This window comes from Nipponia nippon, unplaced genomic scaffold (assembly GCF_047370975.1).
Source record: "Nipponia nippon isolate SJK-2023a ecotype South Korea unplaced genomic scaffold, ASM4737097v1 scaffold_7, whole genome shotgun sequence".
Taxonomy (NCBI): Eukaryota; Metazoa; Chordata; class Aves; order Pelecaniformes; family Threskiornithidae; genus Nipponia; species Nipponia nippon.
In genome coordinates, this window is record NW_028262391.1 from 48948205 (window position 1) to 48968307 (window position 20103).

At 44.4% G+C, this 20103-nt stretch overlaps 1 protein-coding gene across 1 annotated transcript in view; it reads left to right on the forward strand.

Moving 5' to 3' along the window:
• The first annotated feature begins 10322 nt into the window (after nt 1–10322).
• PLCG2 (phospholipase C gamma 2) overlaps nt 10323–20103 on the forward strand; it is a 66858-nt gene continuing 57077 nt past the window's right edge. Inside the window, exons 1-2 of the mRNA XM_087739290.1 lie at nt 10323–10431; nt 15810–16044. Of these exons, the coding sequence (XP_087595416.1) occupies nt 15849–16044 (196 nt within the window). The 5' untranslated portion in view covers nt 10323–10431; nt 15810–15848. The remainder of the gene's footprint in view (nt 10432–15809; nt 16045–20103) is intronic.

A 20103-nucleotide genomic window follows, 5' to 3' on the forward strand; every position in this document is an offset into this window, starting at 1 on the left:
GAGAAAACACCATTCCTACGCCAGGACGCTAGTATAAGACCTGGAAGACATGTTCTGCCCAAGGCATGCTACTGCTGTGAGATCTCTGGCAAACCTCTTCACTCTCTGGGCCTTGATTAATTTGAAAATGTGAAATAATGATTTGCATTCTTTTTTTTAGATTGTTTTGACATCTACAAATGACAATTGTTACAGAAATGCTAAGGGATAGTATTGTATTGTGTGTATGAGGACAGAGGGCAGTAATCAGAAGTTTTTTTAAATGTAGTGCTTGCAAATAACAAAGGACGGGGTGATTGAAATGAGAAGTAGCTGAGTGTTTCAGGACTCAGACAAACATTGCAGCAGGCAACAGGCCAGCCACTTAAAAGTACAACCTCCCTTCCTTCATGTCAGCTTTTCCGCTAACGATATAAGTGGTTTACTTTAAATCAATATTTACTATAAATATTATGATTAAGTGACAATAATTTACCAAGATTAAAATGAAACTCTGATAAGAATGGAGCCAAGTATACACTAGAACACTTTTTTTCATGAAACACCCTTTGCAAGGAGCCTGATCTCCGTTATGCTGAGAAGATGTGCTGAGGGCGCTGGACCCGTCACACGGCATGATTGTGTTGGAAGGTGGGTCCCCTGTGAAGTTCTTTCACTGCGCTGTGCTGCTCCAGCTGGGCAATATTCTCTAAGGTCAGCTTCATGCTACGAAGGCCCTTTCAGACGCTAAAGGTGATCACTAAAACCCGATCAAAGCTTCCCAGCGTAGCTGAAGCTATTGCCATGAGGAGCTGGGATGGTACAGGACTGCTCTGCCAGCGACAACTGTCCCTAGAAGGGACGTCCTTCCCCTCCCCGCTCCAGACTGCAGCAGTTGCTGCCATCTCAACGCTGGAATAGGGCAGCTGGGCAATGGCTGCTGGCCTACCACAAGCAACCTCAAGTCTAGGACTAGCCTTGATTACTACATCCTGTATATAAGCAATTTCATTTTCTTTGACAGGGGAAAAACTTTGACAAAATAAATGACTTTTTGAAAAAAAGCTATAAAAAAGCAACAAGTCCTTTGCATTCACCGGCCCGGAGAATCCCAGCAGCCAAACAGTTCGTGAGGATGTGTGTGCGAGTGCCCGCTCGTAAATCCATCCAAGAAGCAGTAAATCGTTCTGCAGAGGCAATACCACTCCACTTACAGGAACTGTCTTCAGCTAGTCCTGAATGATCACAGACTTCTCCCTCACAAATTGGCACTTGCTTGATAGGAAACTGGATTGACACCTAACCCTGAGATGGTGGTACGCATGTTCTCTTGACGATGAGTGTAAAACCTGCTTCAGAGTCCTGCAGATGAAAAGGTCATAAAAGAAAAGCTTGAAAATTAACTTTTCTCTACAAACCTTCTGCTTATAGGTTTTGCAGCTCTAACCAGAAAATCTAGCTGAGCTAACGTACATGCTGCTAAGGAGTTGTTACTGGAGTGTTGATTGATTTTGGTTTACCCCTGTTTCTCATTCATTTCTGTTGTGCAGTTTTGGTTGTTTTGTGCAATAAAGTTTGTCTTTTGTTTTGGTTAGTTTTAGTGTACCTCCCTGACATTTATAATTGGCGCAGCGAGCGGGGTGTCTGTCGATGGAGGGATTGTTACGGTTGTGACCCTTCTCCCTTAGGAACGGAATGGGTGAGGGAGAAGTGGCATGAACGTGAGGCTGTTGCAGGGAGGACAGAGGAATGCCGTGGGAACAAGCGGGATGGCAGAGGCAGAGGGGCCGTGTGGGCCATACCGGGTGCCTGCTTGATGCAAGCGCAGGACCAGTACAAGTATTTTAGGCAAGTGGAAAAGGATCATTCTGAGAGTCAATTAGAGATCAAGTGCTTAAAAGCAGAGTTACAATGAAAGAAAGCGGACGTGTTTACTAGAACGAAAGATCGAGATTATGTTAACCTAAGCGAAAAAGCCCCCCAGTGTTGTCCAAATTTGGAAGCTGATTGCGGGAACAGATCCTGAGGACTGGGATGGGGACATCTGGGGAGATTCTGATGAAGCCAGCATTGATGAAACCGAGGAGGCAGAGAAAAGGGATGTAAGACCTCCCATCAAAACGGAGAGGCATACAGGCTCACAGGGTGGGAACCCCCGAACTACTGTCTGTACCACCCCATGGGCAGGACCTGAGCTTAGTGACTTGCATGTTAAATTTTCACTCAAACCAGGCGAGACGGAGATGGAATATGTGGTGTGTTTCGCTTACCGGAGGTGATCGGATGTTATTGAGTGATGATGAGGCTCGAGGGTTTTGGGGACCTGCTGTGTTTCTAAGTGATGGGCCAGCTGGCAGCCAGCCTATAACTTCTCAGGTGGCTTACTGGGCTGGTGGTACAGACCCCAAAGAACGAGGGGAGCCTATTACCATTCGGATCAGGGGATCGTCAGAATTGGCGGAAGGGGTACAAAAGGCTGCCTGTATACAGGCGATGTATGCGAGGGGGCAGCAAGGCATACCGATGGCTGCACTGGTAGATCCTGCCCACCTCAGGCCTCTCATTAGGGGATTACCAGATGCTTTAAAAATACACGTGCAGTCCCTTAGAGAGAGAATTCAGACAGCCATAGAACACAATAAACAGAATGCCCCGAATCCGCCTGCACATGTGCCAACATGGTCCGAGACATGGCATAGCATAGTCACCCACGGGCGTGACATGGGGTGGACTGACCCAGGTGGTGGTGCAGATGGGAGCAGGAGGGTCTGGCAAGCCAGCCACGAGCCTTGTCCCGGACGCCCGCCCCCCTCTCCGAGAGCCGGAACCCTTCCGAAGCAAGTCGGACCGAGCCGGCAGACTGGAGCGGAACGACTTGTGGTGGAAGGCATTAGTGTTGGGGGTACCTTGCGCGCTGTTACATGGGCAGGCCACCAAGCATATATGGAAGCTAGAGGAATTACTGGAGGGAAAGACTGGGAATGTAAAGGAGATGCCAGCAACCGCCCCTCCCCCCCCAAGACGGGAGGCAGAACCCTAACCCTTTCTCATCATTTTGAGGGAAATTAAGTGAACTAAAAAACTAAAAATCACGGTTCGGGGTCGAGGCCACCCAACCTGTTTGGTAAATTCCTGCCAATGGTCTGCCCCTAAGGAATCCTGTTGGTCCGAAGCGGATAAGTTTAGAGTTTTTGATTGACACAAGAGCCCAAATTAGTGTTCTAAACAAGCAGCAAGGTGACGAGCTCAGAATCAAACCATCGAGAAAAGTCATCAATATAACAGGGGTAACAGGTGCAGCAGAGAGGTGTCCTTTAGCCTGAACCCAGTTTTGGCTGCCTGGGGAGAAGCGGATGACGGCCGTGGAGGTCACTCTGAGCCCTTACAAAGGAAACATTGGGGTTTGACATTTTAGTGGGTAAGTGGTGGCGCCTGCCCGATGGTGGCATGTGGAGTTTTGGAAGCTGTGGAGCGGGAGCCACCTTCATTAGGACCTTGCAGTCTGCTCCTGCACTGCCACCATCCAAAGTAACCTGTGTTTCCCAATATCCCTTGCCAAGTGCAGCAAAACGGGGTATCACAGAAATCATCAATGATCTTGAAAAAAGGCAAGTCATCAGCCACACCCATTCTCCCTATAACTTTATGGCCACAGCGGTTCGAGACTGGGCTAGAGGGGAAGGTATAAAGTGGGTGTTCCATACGCCATATTATCCCCAGGCCAATGGGATCGTTGAGCAGACCAATGGTCTGATTAAAAAACATGCTGACGTCTCACAACCCAGTTGGTTGTGAGACACATGGCTAACTCACGCAGTCCTTATCATCAATAACCATTGGGGGAGTTATGGAAGCCCCAAAAATCAAGGCATTCTGCCCCGAGAAGCCACCAATGGGCAATGACCCTCTACCAGATGATAAAAAGGACCAGTTTTCACTAAGAACACATGTAGGCCAGCCTGTCCTGGTGAAACTACCTTCCATTGGCATCGTGCCCATGACCCTAGCAAAGCCTAGAGGCCTGTATGCTTGGGAGGCCCTAGGTGAAAACGGGAAGACCCACCATATCAGTATCTGGTGAATAGTCCCGGACTTCTAACCCGACAGCCCAGTCCCAAGGACTGAGGCCATTTTTTTTGTGCTCTCTTACAGAACAATGGAGGGATGGACCAATCTGTTGCTACTATTGGTAGCAACAGCAACTAATGTGGACAACTCGGACCTGGATGGCAATGTGGTGGCAAAGATGATGGTGGGATTTGCGCGGATGATGAACCTAACATGGGTAACAGTCTGTTTACTCACCCCCAGGTCAGCAGAAGACCCCTTACCCATTTTTGTACAGGATATCAACATATTCCTAGCCCTTGAATTAACATGGAGTCAATATATCAATTATAGCTGGAAGTTCCGGGAAAGCCCAGGGGGCATAGGCTATACCCATATTGTTTATAGCTGATCACCAGGCATGATAAATGCTAGTTCAGTATGGGATGCCAAATGCAATTACATTCTCCAGCGACCCATAAAGCCACAGGGTGGAGCATCAACGGCACTACACCCTGTCCCGAAGTTCCATGGGGAACCACTGAATGCGGCTCTCTATGGGATGTTGACAATCACTCACTAGTGTATACCAAGCCACTGAATGCTTCTTGGTGTATCAAACATCCTGATAGAGACAATAACGAATGACCTAGTGCGTGTAATAAAACTCATTTGACTGCCCGCTGAATTGCACATGGGCCAGGTACACCTAGGCACCTAGCTGGTATGCGGGAAAAGATAAGGCACACCCGACAGGGGAATCTCCACTCTGGGACTGCCAAATGGAAATTGGGTGTAAGGACATAGATAAGATGCCCCTGTTGTGGCTATATCCACCAGCTCAAGAAGCCTTGGTACAAGGCTAATGCAGCAATGCCAGCTATTCACGTCCCTCTGTCCTAAATTGCCAAAAAAGAGACTCTAGTCACCTCCTCACCACTATTCCAGGTTCGTGCCAAACATCTTTTGTCTCCGCACCTCCTAACTTAGTGTGGGCATGCTCTGATGGCCGCCTATATTCCCGGCTATACCCGACCATCCCAAAACTGGCCTGCACATTAGCTGTGTTCTCCCTCTGTCCTATCTGCCGGGAAGGGCCCATACCAAAGCAATGGAGGGCTCGCGTGCCAAGGGATGTACAGAAGGGGTGGAAGAATGCTCCAGCGAGGATTGCGTGGTGGTTAGAGTCAGTCTTTGGAATGGGGATTGCTCCAGTACAAAACAGGCACTCTATTCAAGAGCTGAGCCTACAGCTAGAGGCACTGATAAACTCTACACATGACAGCATAGGCTTTTTAAATCATCAATTACAAGAAAACAGCAAGATGACTATTCAAAACTGAGCCGTGTTAGACTTAATCCTATTGAAGGAGAAAGGCGTATGTGGGAAGCTGAATCTGTCGGTAGACGACTGTTGTGTCCACATCCCAAACGCTTCAGTGCCACTACAAGAACAGATGAATAAGATGAAGGCAATAGCTAGAGACACAAGAGTAATCGCTACTGCGCTAGGGACTAATTGGTTGGGGAAAGATTTTAATGCATTTGGGTTTTCCTTGCCAGGGTGGCTGAGTAGCCTCCTTCCATCTTTGATAAGGATCATAATTGTGATTGTTGTAATTCATATTATTATAAGCTGTGTTAAGAACACCATAACGAAATCTGTGTCCACCGTGAAATAACGCTCCTTTAAAACCCACCCTTGAAACTGATGCTCCCCTAAATCCCACTTGTGGCACTGACATGCCCCTAAAACCGACCCATGCCATTGACATTCCCCCCCAAACCCTATCCCTATGTTAGATGGCCCAGTACAACCCCAGGATGGTGCTCATATGTTCGCCCATTCCTACTGTTAATTTCTGCTATCATGTTGGATATTGTTACGTGGTTGATAGTTTATTGTGGATCGAGTGTTGACTGGTTAAAGACGATCTTGAAGTATCAAGATGATTTTGAAGAATGATGATCCACAGTGGGTGTTAAACTCACCAACACTGTGCCCTTTTTAACTTTGGAGGCAAGGGGTGACTGTACCACCACTCCAAAGAAACTGGTGGCATCATAACTGTGGTCATGGGGTGGACTGTGTGACAGGTACGCTTCACCACCCGCCTATGAAGATCAGGGCTTTAACATGGCGATCACCGGCTTTTCACGTCTCATTTTCACACCTTTTGTGCTCTGCCGTGCCCCCAGGCCCGTGCACCCCTCGGCAGGGGGAGCAGGAGGAGCGGGGCCTCTCGGTCGCCAGGTGGGGCCCGCAGCCAGTGAGGCGCCTGGGCTCGGAGAAGCTTCTGGATCATGGCGAATGATGCCCACAGCGCAGATCCCACCCAGGGTATAAATGGGGAGCCGCCAGAGACCCCCTTGGAGCAGTCTTCTCAGCGCAGCGGGTCTGTGTTCGAAACCTCTCCCCTTGGGTCGGGACGCCGCCTGAGGAAACTTCCCGGGATGGAGTGCCCTCACCTCCTTTGGGTGAGTGATTTTCTTCTGGGTATCCTTGAGTGAGCCCTCACCCCCCACCCCCAGGGGTGAGCGATTGCATCCTCTGGGTACCCAGGGGAGGCAGAGAGTTTCCCCCCTTTGTGAGTGAGTGAGTGAGTGAGTGAGTGTGTGCGCGCACATTGGATCATCATTGTTGTGTGTGCTGACGTGTAGTAACAACACCCCGCCTGACTGACACCTCGAACCTGTTACGTGTTAAATGTTCTCAGAGTGTTGATTGATTTCAGTTTACCCGTTTCTCATTGGGTTCTGTTGTGTGGTTTTGGTTGTTTTGTGCAATAAAGTTGTTTTGAGTTTGTCCTTCGTTTTGTTTCATTTTAGTGTACCTCCCTGACAGGAGTGCAAATGTTATGATGGTGTAGTAAATAGTTAGGTTAGATAGACTGTCAGTGACAGTATCTAAAATATTTGTCTCACTCGCCTAACGACTCTTTATATTTCTTACAATCGAATGAATAAAGCTATTCAACTTCTACCTTCTACACAAAAGATACATTTTCTTTGTAGCTCCTGTGAGGAAGTGGCACCAGTTTTGTGACCATTATTTACCATAGCCTTGAGGCTGCCTCCTGTGATTCTCAAATGCCTTGCTTTATTCTTCAGGGGAAGTAATCAACACTTCACTACCAAATATGACAATAACACAGGGTTGAAGTTTCCAATGCTGTAATTGAGAAAGTGACAGTGTCAACACTACAAACTTCCTTTTTGAGGGATTTATGACTGAAACGTAAAAATGTACTCCCAGCTGAAAAACTCTCTTTTCAGATCTTATAGTATGAATTGTGATTTTATTTTTTAACAATTCTAAGAGCCTTGTAAAATTATAAGAAAGTTAAACTGGAAAAAAAAAAAGAAAAAAAGAAAAAAGAAAAAAGGAAGGAAGACTTTATTCTAGTGGCTAACCTTCTCTTTAAACACAGAGGCTTTGCTGGGGCCAGATTCTTCAACTCAGAGAACTAATTTTCCCACACCTTTCCTCAGCACATGTATACAGGCTTTTTTGCTGCAAAAAAGAAGGACTGAACATGTCACCTGATAATTGTCTGTGACGGTGAGGCCCATATTCTTTACAGGAAATTCTCTTGTCTGCCTGGAAGGTCTCGCTTTCGAGATTTGAAAGTTGGATGGCAGAGTTGCCGATTCTGACAGTAACTTGAATCTTCTGTTGTGATTGTGAGAGTGTCTGAGTGAACTCTTATTTCTGGTGAAGTGGATGTGCTGAGTAACAGCTGGTGTTCCTAAAAGTTACTGTTTTATTGGTTTGTTTTTAAGGATTGCTTACTCCATCTATATGGCTGAGATTTTGTTACATCCAGCAATTTACAGAATTCAATGTTATGATCCCCACTGCAGCTATGATTTTCTTCCACATACATATTTTCTTTGACTATATGATGACTCTCCAGCTTTAAGAGAGAGAGTTTTATCAGGTAAGTCTAAGGTTGTGCAAGAGATGTTGGGAGTTGGTAGGTTTTAGTCTTCCTTCCAGGACAGCCACTGAGGCATAACCACACTGGTGTACGTCTAGACCAAACTCTGGTCTACTTTGCAGCAGTGCTTAACTTCTGCAGCAAAGTCTGAGTATCACAAAGATGGTCAACTCCGTGCCTGTGCGGCTTGTGGGTTTTTCAAGGGTGGTTCCTGTGCTGAAGCTACGCCACATGACTGGTGAGGAGACTGTTGGTACCTGGCCTAGCGAAGCAGAACCAGGAGGGGCTGCTGAAGCTATTTGCTGGAACGTAGATTCACTGTCGACATACCCAGATGAATTCTGGATCTGACAGCCACCATTCAGAGAATACTGTTATCTCCTGCTTGTAAAATGCCCAGGATCACCTTCACCCTTCAGCTCTCTGTGGTGTATGCCTTGTGGCTTCCACCAGATGACTGCTGTGGTGTTCAGCTTTTGTAGCTGGGCATGTTGGCCACTTGGAGCTAGTATTCTGTCACCATTCATATAATTTCAAAGGCAGCTTCAACATGAAACATCGAAGGTTTTAATGATGAAGAGCTAAAAATAAAGTATGGGAGAGTCACTTTGGTGTGACTGATACATGTTCTGCTGTTCTCATTCTTTTAGTATCGTGTCTCCTGTAGGATGTTATTCTGTGAATTTGTAACTGCATCACACATGTTATGAAGAGGGAAACTTTTCCCAGGCTTGGCATCTGGAAAAATGTGTAGAGTCTCTAGCAAGATGGTTCATGAAACAGTAAACAATGATGAGATTGTAATGGTCATCTTTTTATTTTGCATTTAAAATGATCCACGCCTTTCACAGATATTGGGGTTTAGGCTTTTTTCCTTTTGTGGTGGTGTATTTTGGATGTACTCTTCAGCTCTGCTCCTGATAAGTCATACTCATGTGAAATCTTCTGATGCTTTTAACTATGATAAAGGCTCGCTGGTTTGCTTTTGGGAAGAGTCTCCCAAATTGCTCCTACAACTTTTGCTGGATACAATGGACATTTTCTTCTCTTTCTGACCTAAGCATCTAGGTAGTATTGCTGTTGGTGTTTGTTGCAGTACTTGTCGCTACCTCATTGCAGGGACCATTTTGTTTCAGTAGTTTCTGCATGTGTAGGGTGAAAGTATTAATCAAAAATAACGTTTGGCTCCTGTTCAACCATTTACAAAGCTGACTGAAATTATGGAAAACTTTTTTTCCACTCAATAGATTAGATTAGATCTGGTCTGTTAAAAGACACATCCTTTTCACTCCTTCGTGCCAGCTACCGGTGTTGAAAGGAGGGGAGATGAAGAGCTATCTCCGCCAGATTTAACCTCAGTGTTTGGGAACCGGCATTTGGAACATGGGTTCTGCTATTGTAACGTGGAGCAGCCCTTGCAAAAATGGCCAAGAGCTTCCTCTGCATGCGGAAATCCGTTCCTTGTGGACACTGTACCATCCCTAGCTTTGGTTTCTAGGCATTTGTTTTGTAGTCTTCTGAACTGGCATGACTTGTTCCCTGCGATGACTTTCATATTCTGCCTATGGATGTAGGAATTTTCCCCAGCTTTATCAAACAGGTCTGGGACAAGACCAATACCTCAAATTTCATGGCAGTATCTGGGCTTGACCTGAAAACAGCATATCATGTCCTGTCACCACTCTGCTGAATCCCAAAGTGGGAAATATTTTTATATTGCCAATCGTAAGCTGAGGCGGTTTTGATATAACACACTTCGTAGTGGACCCCATAAAGTGAGTCAATTTTAACTTGAAAATGTAACTCCAGTGACAGTAAAGTTTTAAAGCCTTTTTCTAAACTCACTCTCTCAAGGTAGTGTTCAATCATTTACCGACTCTCAGCTGAACTAGTGAAATTTCACAGGCGAACAGGAGAACGTATCAACCCCAAACGGCTGGGCAGCAGCCGAACCGCCCGCTCTATCAAGAGGGGCGACACCGCGCCTCTCCCTCCCGCCTCAGGGGGTGGCTGAGGGGAACGGCGGAATGCGGCCGCGCCCGCGGCCCTGACGGGACAGTTACAGCGGGGAGCTCGCCTCGAACCAGTCCCGGGGGGAGGAGGAGGGACGGGGGCGAGGAGTCCCGAAGAGCCCGGGCCCAGCGTCCCCGCTCGGGCAGGGCAGGGCAGGGCAGGGCAGGGCAGGGCAGGGCAGGGCAGGGCAGGGCCCCCGGGGCGAGCGGGCGAGCGGCTACCGGCTGAGGGGCGCCCGCGCCACCAACGGCCTCCCCGGCCCGTCCGGCCCCGCGCGCCAGTAGGTGGCCGCGGGGGGTCACGTGACCCCGCCCCTTCCCGGTTACGGCAGAAGCAGAAGTGGGAGCCCCGGAGAGGCGCGGCGGGACGCGGGCAGCCGAGGCACCGGCACCGGCACGAGCAGCCACCGGCACGGCCCTGCCGCGGGAGGCAGCTCCCCGCCGCTGCGCAGGTGAGGGCGTCCCCGGGGCGAGCGGCGTGGCCCGGCGGCGGGACGCTCCCCGCGGCGGTGGGGGGCGGCCGCGGACCCCGCCCGCCGGCTCCGCTCCGGCCCCGGCGGGCAGCAGGTGCCGGGGCTGGGACGGGGCAGCGGTGTCCTGCGCGGTTTTGACCTGGCGGTGGGCGTGAGGGAGGGTCTTGCGAGGGCAGGCGAGGGCTGTCGGCGTGAGCGGGCTGGGTGCGAGGGCCGGGCTGCCGGCGAGGGGCTGCGGGTGTGAGGGAGGGCCGTGCCGGGCGGTGGGGGCCGGGCGGGGACGAGGGAGTCCGGGGGCTCCCTGAGGGGACCCTGCCACCCGCACCTTGTGGCGGGCCGTTCTCCGCCGCAGGCCAGCCCGCCGAAGAAGAAGGAAGGAAACCTTCGCAGTGCCGGCGTGTGCCTGACAGCAGCCCCGCGCCTGCCCCGGGGTGAGGGCCCCAGCCTGGGGCCAGGGCTTCGGGCCCCGCCAGGTCGTGGCAGGTGGGCAACCGTCTTGCTGCGGTTCCCCTCCTCTGCTGTTCGCCAGACCGCAGGACACCCAGGGCAGCAGCTGCATTGCAAAGCTCCGCGCAAAGAGCCATGTGTTGATTGTTATTTATTATTAGCATTGTGGTACTCAACTGGTGTTGCTGGTGGGTATCCATACTGGTGGTGCTGTAGTGAGGCAGTGCCTGCTCGGGTGAGGTGACGTCCTAAATGCATCCCGAGGCAGAGCTAGGGGCAGAGGATGCAACCACCCTTTTGCAGTGTCCAGAGCACATGGGAAAACTTAGAAATTGACTGGAGTCAAACTTTGGATTGCACTTCTTGGTTGACCCTGTGTGCCTGGAAAGCACCTGCTGTGTCATATGGGTGAAGTTATAACAGTAATGATTCACCAGTGCTCATCTGGGATGTTCTTTACTAGCCTGTACATTTATAGTTTGCCTTTTCTACAGTTTTTCCTCTCTTTGTGTTATCACAAAGAGAGTTAAGAGTTGTGGACTGATCTTCAGATAAGAAGGATTTGTTTTTGAAACTGAAGTACTGTAATAAAGTAAAACTAAATATACAGGTTTTTGGATAGATTAAGTAGGGGTTTTTTTCCATGTCCATGTTCACTTGGTTACTTGCAGTGAGTCTTTCTGACTTTTTAGTCCAAATCAGTCAGGCTTTAAAAAAAAAAAAAACAGTATCAAAACTACTCTTAGACAAACAGTAACAAATGGTCCCAATTCTGCATGTGGTACAGGACACCATCAATTTTAGCTCCTATAGTGCCTACAATCAAAGGGAAAGAGTCATGTATTGGTGTCTGTGTCTAAACTAGAGCTTATGATGTGTTTCTGTGATTATTAGCTCACTTGTTGAATCGTGTAAGTGATGCTGGACCTTTCTACTTTGGGCTTCAATAACTCTTCGGTAGAAGAGCAGTAATGCTTCTGTGGCACGTAAGGGTGTCTTGTAGCTCATACCCCGCTGGTTTAGAGGTATCCAGATGATGGGGTGGTGAGGGTCATTACAGAGTTCTGCTGCATGAATGGGTAGAAATATTGTTGATTCAAATAGTTGTGCAGTGATGGGTGTAAGAAGGCTGTGGGTGAGTGTACGAAAACTCTTAATATTTAAAAGGTTAGATCTAATATCAAGGGCTTCCATTAGTTCTTTTGGAAGGTCTAATGTTAGGAAGCTCTCTGTGGCATTATTCTTAAACTGGAGCAGGTAGCCAAAACACTCTAGAAGTGGTCAGTTAGATTGATCAAATATTATGGTATACTTTCCACCGTTTCTGATGAAGTAGATATCCTCAGCTACGGTATTGTTTCATAATAAGTTAAAAACTTGGCTTATGACCTAGGATTTAAGTTAGACTAAAAACACTGTTCGCTCTGTTTTTGGAAGAAAGAGCTACTTTAAAAGGGGAAGTCCAGTATATTATATTCAGCGGAAACTGTTTAAGAAGCCACCTCTGAGAGGCAGTTCCTTTGTACTAAGGGACTAATCTCTCAAAAAACCTGCTGCATTGCCTTTTATTAAATACCTATATTTAGAAACTCTTTTTCTTTTCGTTCTAAGTCATGTTTCATTTTACAGCTACCCCTTGTACTGTAAAAGGCAGAGCAGATGTATATTTTGTTGTAGTCTCCTCAAAAACTACTCATTTAAAAGTTGAGGTTTTTATTATTGCAGTGAAGTGTTACTAAAATGGTTAAACCTTGTTCCAAATCACAGCATATTCATTTTATTACAATTCTTAATGAAAAGAGCAAAGTGAGAAGTCATGGTTTCTTTTTTTTTTTTTTGTCAGAAAACCAGACGCTGTACAAAGATTTTAATTTAATTTAATTTTTTATTTTCCCCCTCCTTTCATTTCTGTTATTACAAGTCATTGTAGCAAGACGAGACGATGATGGCTGTCTTGTCAGATGCAAGCCTGTGATAATTTAAATGATTATCTGATTAGTTCCAGGGAGTCCAAAAGGATCAGTTACATTCTGTCTAAAATCTGCTGTTGCTTACTACCCTTAAAAGTTGTCTGCTTCCTCTCAGTTGTAGGATTGGGGTATATATATATATTTTTTTTTCAGTATTATAAGGAAAGGGTACTCCATTTTATTATTATAATAACGTGCTTATAGATATTAAACACCAAATAACCTAGATAATATTTTGCAAAACATGGAGTGAGACATGGTTCCTGCTGTAGAGCACTTCAGGTTCACTGTGGGCAATGCAGAAGAGGCCATCCTGCAGGTAAGAAGGAACTGTTGTTTGCTTCTCTGTTAGCTTACAAAAAAAAAAAGTGTTTACTGAAGTGGTAGAATTTAAAAAGGGATTGGAAAGATTGCACCGGACAGCTTCAAAGTCAGACAGATTGCACCGAAAGCAGCTAGTGAAATGGTGTTGAAAGACAGTTTTGTGGTATTAATGAGAGCGAGCAGAAAAGGGCGCTCTTTAGTGAAGAGCAGGTCAGGAGGCTGCGACATGGGGTGAGGGGGAGGAGGGTTGGAAGAAGTTACGAAGGGGAAGCGAGAAGTGGCATGGTCGAATTAGCTATCAACACAGAAACTGAAACTGCTTGTGACAGAGAGTAGTGGACTGAGGAGAGAGGAAGAGAACCATAGGAGATGCTGTGGCTGGTGGCTGCATGTGCACAGGGATTCTTTAAACCTATCCTGCTCAGGGATGTGGTTAAGGGGGATGGTTGGGAACTGTGTGGCAGCAGCTCCTGCTATTTGTGTTAAAATGATGCACTTCCTTCTTTGTGCATGGATGAAAGAGCAGGTTCCAGGGCATCCTGCTTGTAAATAATCTTGCTGAGGAGTAATCAGGCTTGTAATTAGCTGTTTGATGCAATGATGTGTGGGAGACCAAAGCACAGAAACTTTCTAATATTTGTGAGAGCTGCTGCGTGCGCATCTCTCTTTTGGCTGTTTTGCGCCAAGATGCGTCCCAAGTGTATGCCCACAAATACCTGCCACCTGACATGTGAGTAAGGAGAAGTAGACTGTAGGAGAAACACAGCCATGAAGTTTTAAAAGTGCATAAACTGAGACTTTTTAGACATAGCCAGCGTTTGTTTCAGTATTTGTATTTACTCACTTTCCCCTCATTTTCTTTACAGCTCTCAGAAAGACAGTTAGCTGGCTTAAATTCTCGTAGAGGTCTCATATGGGTTTAAATTCTCATATAGTGCAAGAGTTTACACAAGCTGATGTCATTATTTCTTGTGTTATCTTGTCATTGGATTGCTAAGCTTCAATCATGAGTGCTTCTTCGCCCCTCCTGATGTAATATCAAGAAGACAGCAACACTGGCTGCAGAGCCGGTGATGCTTCTCAGATTTCAGAGGTCTCTTCAGGCAGCAAACTCATGCTTCTTTAGTAATACAGGGCAAGAAGAAGAGTTCACCATGGGGACAGCATTTTGGTTATCTGAAAATAGCATTGGGAATATAAAAAAAAAAGAATCCTGGGAGAGTAGAAAGATTTTGAGTATGATTTAAATCTGTTGCAAATATCTCTTTTCTTGTGTTGATATCTAGATTGTCAATACTTAGGACAAAATAGATTTCCAGATGTTTCTTACAGTAGTGGAAATTAAATTATCCTTCAGTTTTGGGAATGAAAAGTTTAACTTCCAGCTCACATAGAACTCATGAGGTTTTTATGGAACATAATTCTACAAATACCCTAAAACAATAAAGAAATTCCTGTAGGAATGGTGATTTCTGATAAGAGCTACTTCTGTCTCTGTGACAGTTAGAGAAAATCTCTGTGAGCAAAGGTATTTCACTCTGTATAAAATAAATAAATGCAGATCTGATGCTTGAAAGGAATTTGGTAGGGTCAAAGTGCATGGTTTTTGATGTCTTAGGAGACTCTTGAAGTCATCAAATCAAGATACATATAGTCAGGGTTGGAACTTTGCGGAAGTCTGTCTTACTTTGGACCTACCAGTAACAGTTGCCGTTTTCTGGGGAAAAACCAGTATTGCTATTTGAAGGCTTCAGAGGTGCACTCTTACTTCTTAGTGTGATGAGGTGCTCTTTTGGTAAAAGTGCATTTGGACCAAATATTGCCCCTTTAGAAGAGGTTTTTAACATAGTTCTGCTTTAGTTTGAACACTTCTTTTTTTCATGTTTCTGATGTGTTCTTTAGTTTTATTTAGGCTTAAATGCTTTCTTTGTTATGACCTCGGTATTATTTTCTCTGGCATTTCAATGGTTTACATTCTTTGTGTTTTGTTCTTTTGTCCTTATTACTCAGGTATACTTACCTTTGGTATTTGTTCCAGGTCTTCTTTCTTTTTTTTTTTTTTCTGCTTTTTTTCTGTCATAACGCTGAGACTTTAGAGATGTAAATCTGTATTTGTAGCGATGGGGGTACACACAGTTGAAGATGCGCATGCATAAAAGCATACGGGGTCCCTTAACATGATTTTTATGTATTTGGACTAAACAGACCTTGGCTTACTTTATTTTGGTCTGGAACACTGCATACTTCCGTGTTGGAAGACTGAGGAAGCAGTTACTGGTACGGTGCAGCTAGAAGAGAGGCATTGCTCTTGCTGAGACATTTAGATCTCAATGTATTGCATGTGGAGCTCTACCCAGCTCTTTGTTTTTAATAGATTTTGCAGCATTGCGTCTATCAAAGTGTCACTGGTACTGCCCTCTATGAAGACTGTTCGTCCTTTCTTTCAGGATAAAACGGCAAGGATGCTGTTAATGTTAGCCATGTATCTGCCTTGTATTTGAATGGGCAGGAGTCTTTATTAAGTAGCTTTAACATACACAAATGTGATTTTTAAAGAAATAAAAATGCTGTTTTAAATATTGAATTTTCTCCCTTTTCTTTCTTTTTTCTTTTCAGGACACTGAAAACCTTAAAAGTTTGATTAAGAAAAAAAAAATGCCCAGAAAGAGTATAGACTATGGAGTGCTGCCGGAGTATGAGAAAAGCCAGATTAAAAGGACCTTGGAGTTGGGAACTGTTATGACAGTATTCAGTCTTAAGAAGAGTAGTCCAGAAAGGAGGACTATTCAAGTCATAATGGAAACCAGGCAGGTAGCATGGAGCAAGACAGCTGACAAGATTGAAGGTTTCTGTGAGTATTGGCAAAGTGTACCTGAACTTGGATTTACTAATAAATTGGTGTAATTGTCAAATATTGATTTTAATGAGCCTTTGTTTACACAATGAAGTTTTGGGCTGAAAGAGAGTTCAGTAATTTGCTGAGAATATTCTGAATTGTTGCAATGTAGGTGAAGAATCTTCTGCAGCTCATTATTTAGGTATCTAACACTACTTAACTATGATTAATGTGCTTTTACCCTAAGCCCTGTTCTCAAAGTTTTCATCTTTGAATATGACGGTGCCTGTGTTCCCTATGAATTGAGTTACTGAGTGACAACTCTTTTCCATCATTAAGCATCAAGTTGTCTTATAAATTCAAACAATTAGTACTTCTTTACCCCTTCTGTCTCCAAAACTTAAAAAAACCTCCAAATACAAGAAAACTGAATTCAAATTCCTGTTTTCTTAGGGAGTTTGCTGTTTCAGGATAGAAAGATTGAAGTCATTATTTAGGACCATTATGGGAAAGTACCAATGACTTAAGAGGATGAAGCTGTGAGATGTAAGAGATGGTTTCAAGGTCCTGAGTGGATGCTGTTTCTTTAGCTGATATTTGAACTGGCTAAACCCACTATTTATAACAAGGTCGGGAAATAGAAGGGGAGTATAAAGCTACATAGGACTGCAAAAGCTATGGTAGAAGAATGAAGTGAGACTAATCTTCAGTTCTTACTGAACACAGCTGATGTCAGCCAAGCTCAGCCTGCGCTTTTTGGGATTTGTACAGCTCCTGTTAGTATAATGTAACTACAGTGCTTGCACATGACAATATGGTAACTTTTTTTTTTATTATCGGCATGATTTTACTATGCAACTGCTAAATGATGTTTGTCTTCAATAAAGGAATTTAATTGTTTGCCTGAATTCCCAGAATAATTTATTGGTCAGCCCCAGCTAATACGAGAAGGTTGGAGTTGAGGAACTGGGGTTGTTTGGGAAAAGAAGTTGTAATAAGTAGTTGGAGTTTGGAGTTGGAGAGCTGGGAAGGCTGAGCACATACATGTTGCACTGTTTCAGTGCTACCCCATACACAGAGCGACTGTGACTGCCACCAGTTACTCCAGTAGTGCAACAGACAGGGGCCATGCTCCTGGTGTTCTCCCTGGATGTGAGTACACACTAATGTGAGAGAAACCGGGAAGGAGGAGAATGGAGTTTGTCTGTTGAGTTGTGGATTTTTAGAAGGTTTTTATTTTGGTTAATACACAGTAAGTTAAAAATGCATTGATCTGTGAGGTTGCAAAGACAGGCACTGAGAAGTTGCATGGGTTTTGGATTGTCTGTGCAGCTTCCCTTTATGCTCCTTACTTACAGGTATTAAATCTGTGTTTGCTACTGTTTCCATTGGTTCCCGTCTCATTCCTTGTGCAGACTGGACCTGCAACTGGAAATATAATGTAATGAAATGAAAGACCGGGTGTCTGGAGGATGTTTTTATTATTGGTGGTGAAAATGTGGTCATATGCAGTGTTCTGGAAAAAAGCAAACAAGCCTGGACACCCTAATTAACAGGTACTCTGGATCGTAATCTTACAGTGCCCCAGTTTCTCATGTGGAAAATGAGGGTAATTACCCATCCTATAATGACACGTGTGAATGCAGGTACATTACTGGTTCTGATATGTTCAGATCCCAAAGTGAGGTGTGCCAAAAAAAAAAAAAAAGTCCTGAGAGGAGACAAATAATTCAGTTACGAGAGCATGGCTTGAATATGCTTAGCAAATAAAGCCTGGGGCTACCCACAGAGCAGTAAGATTAAAACAAAAGAGCAAATGCCCACTTAGTGGGTGAGTGAGGCATTAGAGTCCTGGCAAGACTTACATGTGATCAAGTAGTTGAAGACTTATTGTAGCCATTTGCACAGAGGGGCCAAATTTAAAGCTGCGCAGACTGTGAATTCCAGATTTTGGGGTCAACTTTTTTAGTGTTTGACTTGTAATCTTCTTTTATCAAAGCTTCCTGGGGGTGGTGTGTGTTTGTGGTAAGGCATCCTGATAATTAAATAGTTTGCTCTATGCATAGATGTTAACACTTTTAAAAGGAAGTGAATATTGTAATTTGACTCTTATACCTGGATAATCCAGCAGAGTAATGACTTGCTTCCAGTTACACAGGCAGTCATTACTAGAACAGGGAATATAGCTATAGACCTGTGACTTACTAAAGGCCATCATCTGCCTCTCTCCCTGAAAATTGTAGTACTGTAGCAGTTTTTTTTAATTGAGCAACATTTAAGTGACCTTTGTAATGATGGAAACTTTAGGTCTGAGAATATGTTATACTCTAAAGCACGAACATGCAAAATATTTTTTTGTTGTCTTAAAAAGCAATGAATCGGACAAAAACCAAGGTGTATTTTGCAGGCATTGTTTCAGAATATGATGTGAGCAGTTGTTACAATTTACCATGAACTGTATCGGATCTACTTGAAATAAAAGTTACTGCAGCTTTAACTTGCTGACAGTGTTTTTGCTGAAGAGGAAGGAAATATTTTATTTATTTATTTATTTAAATTTTGTTGTTGCTTCTTTTAACCGAGACTCAGGCTTCCTTTTTGCTTGAAAAGTGGAAAAATTATGGATTTGAAGCTTTCATACTTGATAATTAAATGGACGGGCTTCTTGAATACCGATGACAGGGGAATTAAAAATTTATTTCTCTGGAGCTATACTGAGGAGATGGTGCCAACTTTGTAGTGGGAGAAAAGTTGATTTCACTTGTATATATGAATGACCCCAAGTATTCACTGGTGAATTGTGTTGACTTTGTGAAAAATAAAAATCACTTTTTTTGGTTTTTTTTTTTTTTTTGAGTGGCTGAGGGCATGGGAGTATCATCTCAAGTATTATATTGTTTAATATGCTTGTGCTGTACCAGAAATAATATTCATGATGCGATCTTAATGGTTGCTATTTGCATGTGCTACAATCACAGAATTAGTATTCAGCACGGGTGGGAAAGTTAAGATGGCTTCCTGTTGTGAGTGTGCCATTTTAACTCAAGTTTGACAACTGCTCTTTACAGAAGGCAGAAAGCTGCATGTTTGCATCTGCTATGGGGTTTGTGTTTCTAAATCGGAGAGTGAGGAGAGTTCTTAAGCTTTGGGACACAAAAATAGGCTGCTAATAGATGGAGAAGATGGAGACTAACTATTATACTTTATTTTAATACTCTTCCTTTGGAAATTAAGAAAAAAAGTGTTTTTTTTTTCCTCTTTCTAACTGCCCTGTGTAGTGTTGGGAATTTTGGATGTCATAGTGCTGATTTTCCTGCTGGTGGACTGTAAATGTGTGAAGGACACTCAAATTCCTCTAAGCCAGAGTTGCTCATAATTATTACAAGGGCCTTTTTCAAGTTTGGTTAATATTATTTTGGAAGTGATTTAAGTTAAGCCTCACAATAACAAAAAGGCAGCTACTCTTATTCTGGAATAAATTGACCCATGCAAGGGAGATGTAGGATTAGCTATAATGATATAAATATTTAGACAACCCCATGGCCCCGAATATGGCAGTACTGTGTATAGTAAATTGCATTACTCTTGAAAAAGGCCCCTTTCATTAAAAACCTGTAGCACTTCTGTTTAGAATAGAGTGAAAGAGTTGCTAAAATTATGGCTGTTTCCTGCTCAGTGCAGATGTGTTTCTCTGGATGAGTAAGTAAAATGGAGATAGCTTTCTTTAGAAAACTCTTTCTAGACCCAGGCCTTTGGTGTGGTAACAAGTGAGGATATACAAAGGCTAGGAAATCTGGTTTAAAGAGTCTCTGTCTTCATTGTGCAGCTCAGACCACACAATGTCTAAGTACTGGAGATTTTACATTGACCTTCTGAAAGACTTGAGTTGCTATATACTCAGGTTGTTTGTGTCCTTTAGGGAAGGATATACTATTTCAACAGTGGATCAAAAAGTCAAATTTTAAGCTGATACATATCAAGTAAGTCCCCTCACCTTAATAGAGCAACTGAGGTTTTTGGTCACTTTTATTTTAGTTTGGGAGTTACTGCGGTGCTGAGAATGGTGCTACACAA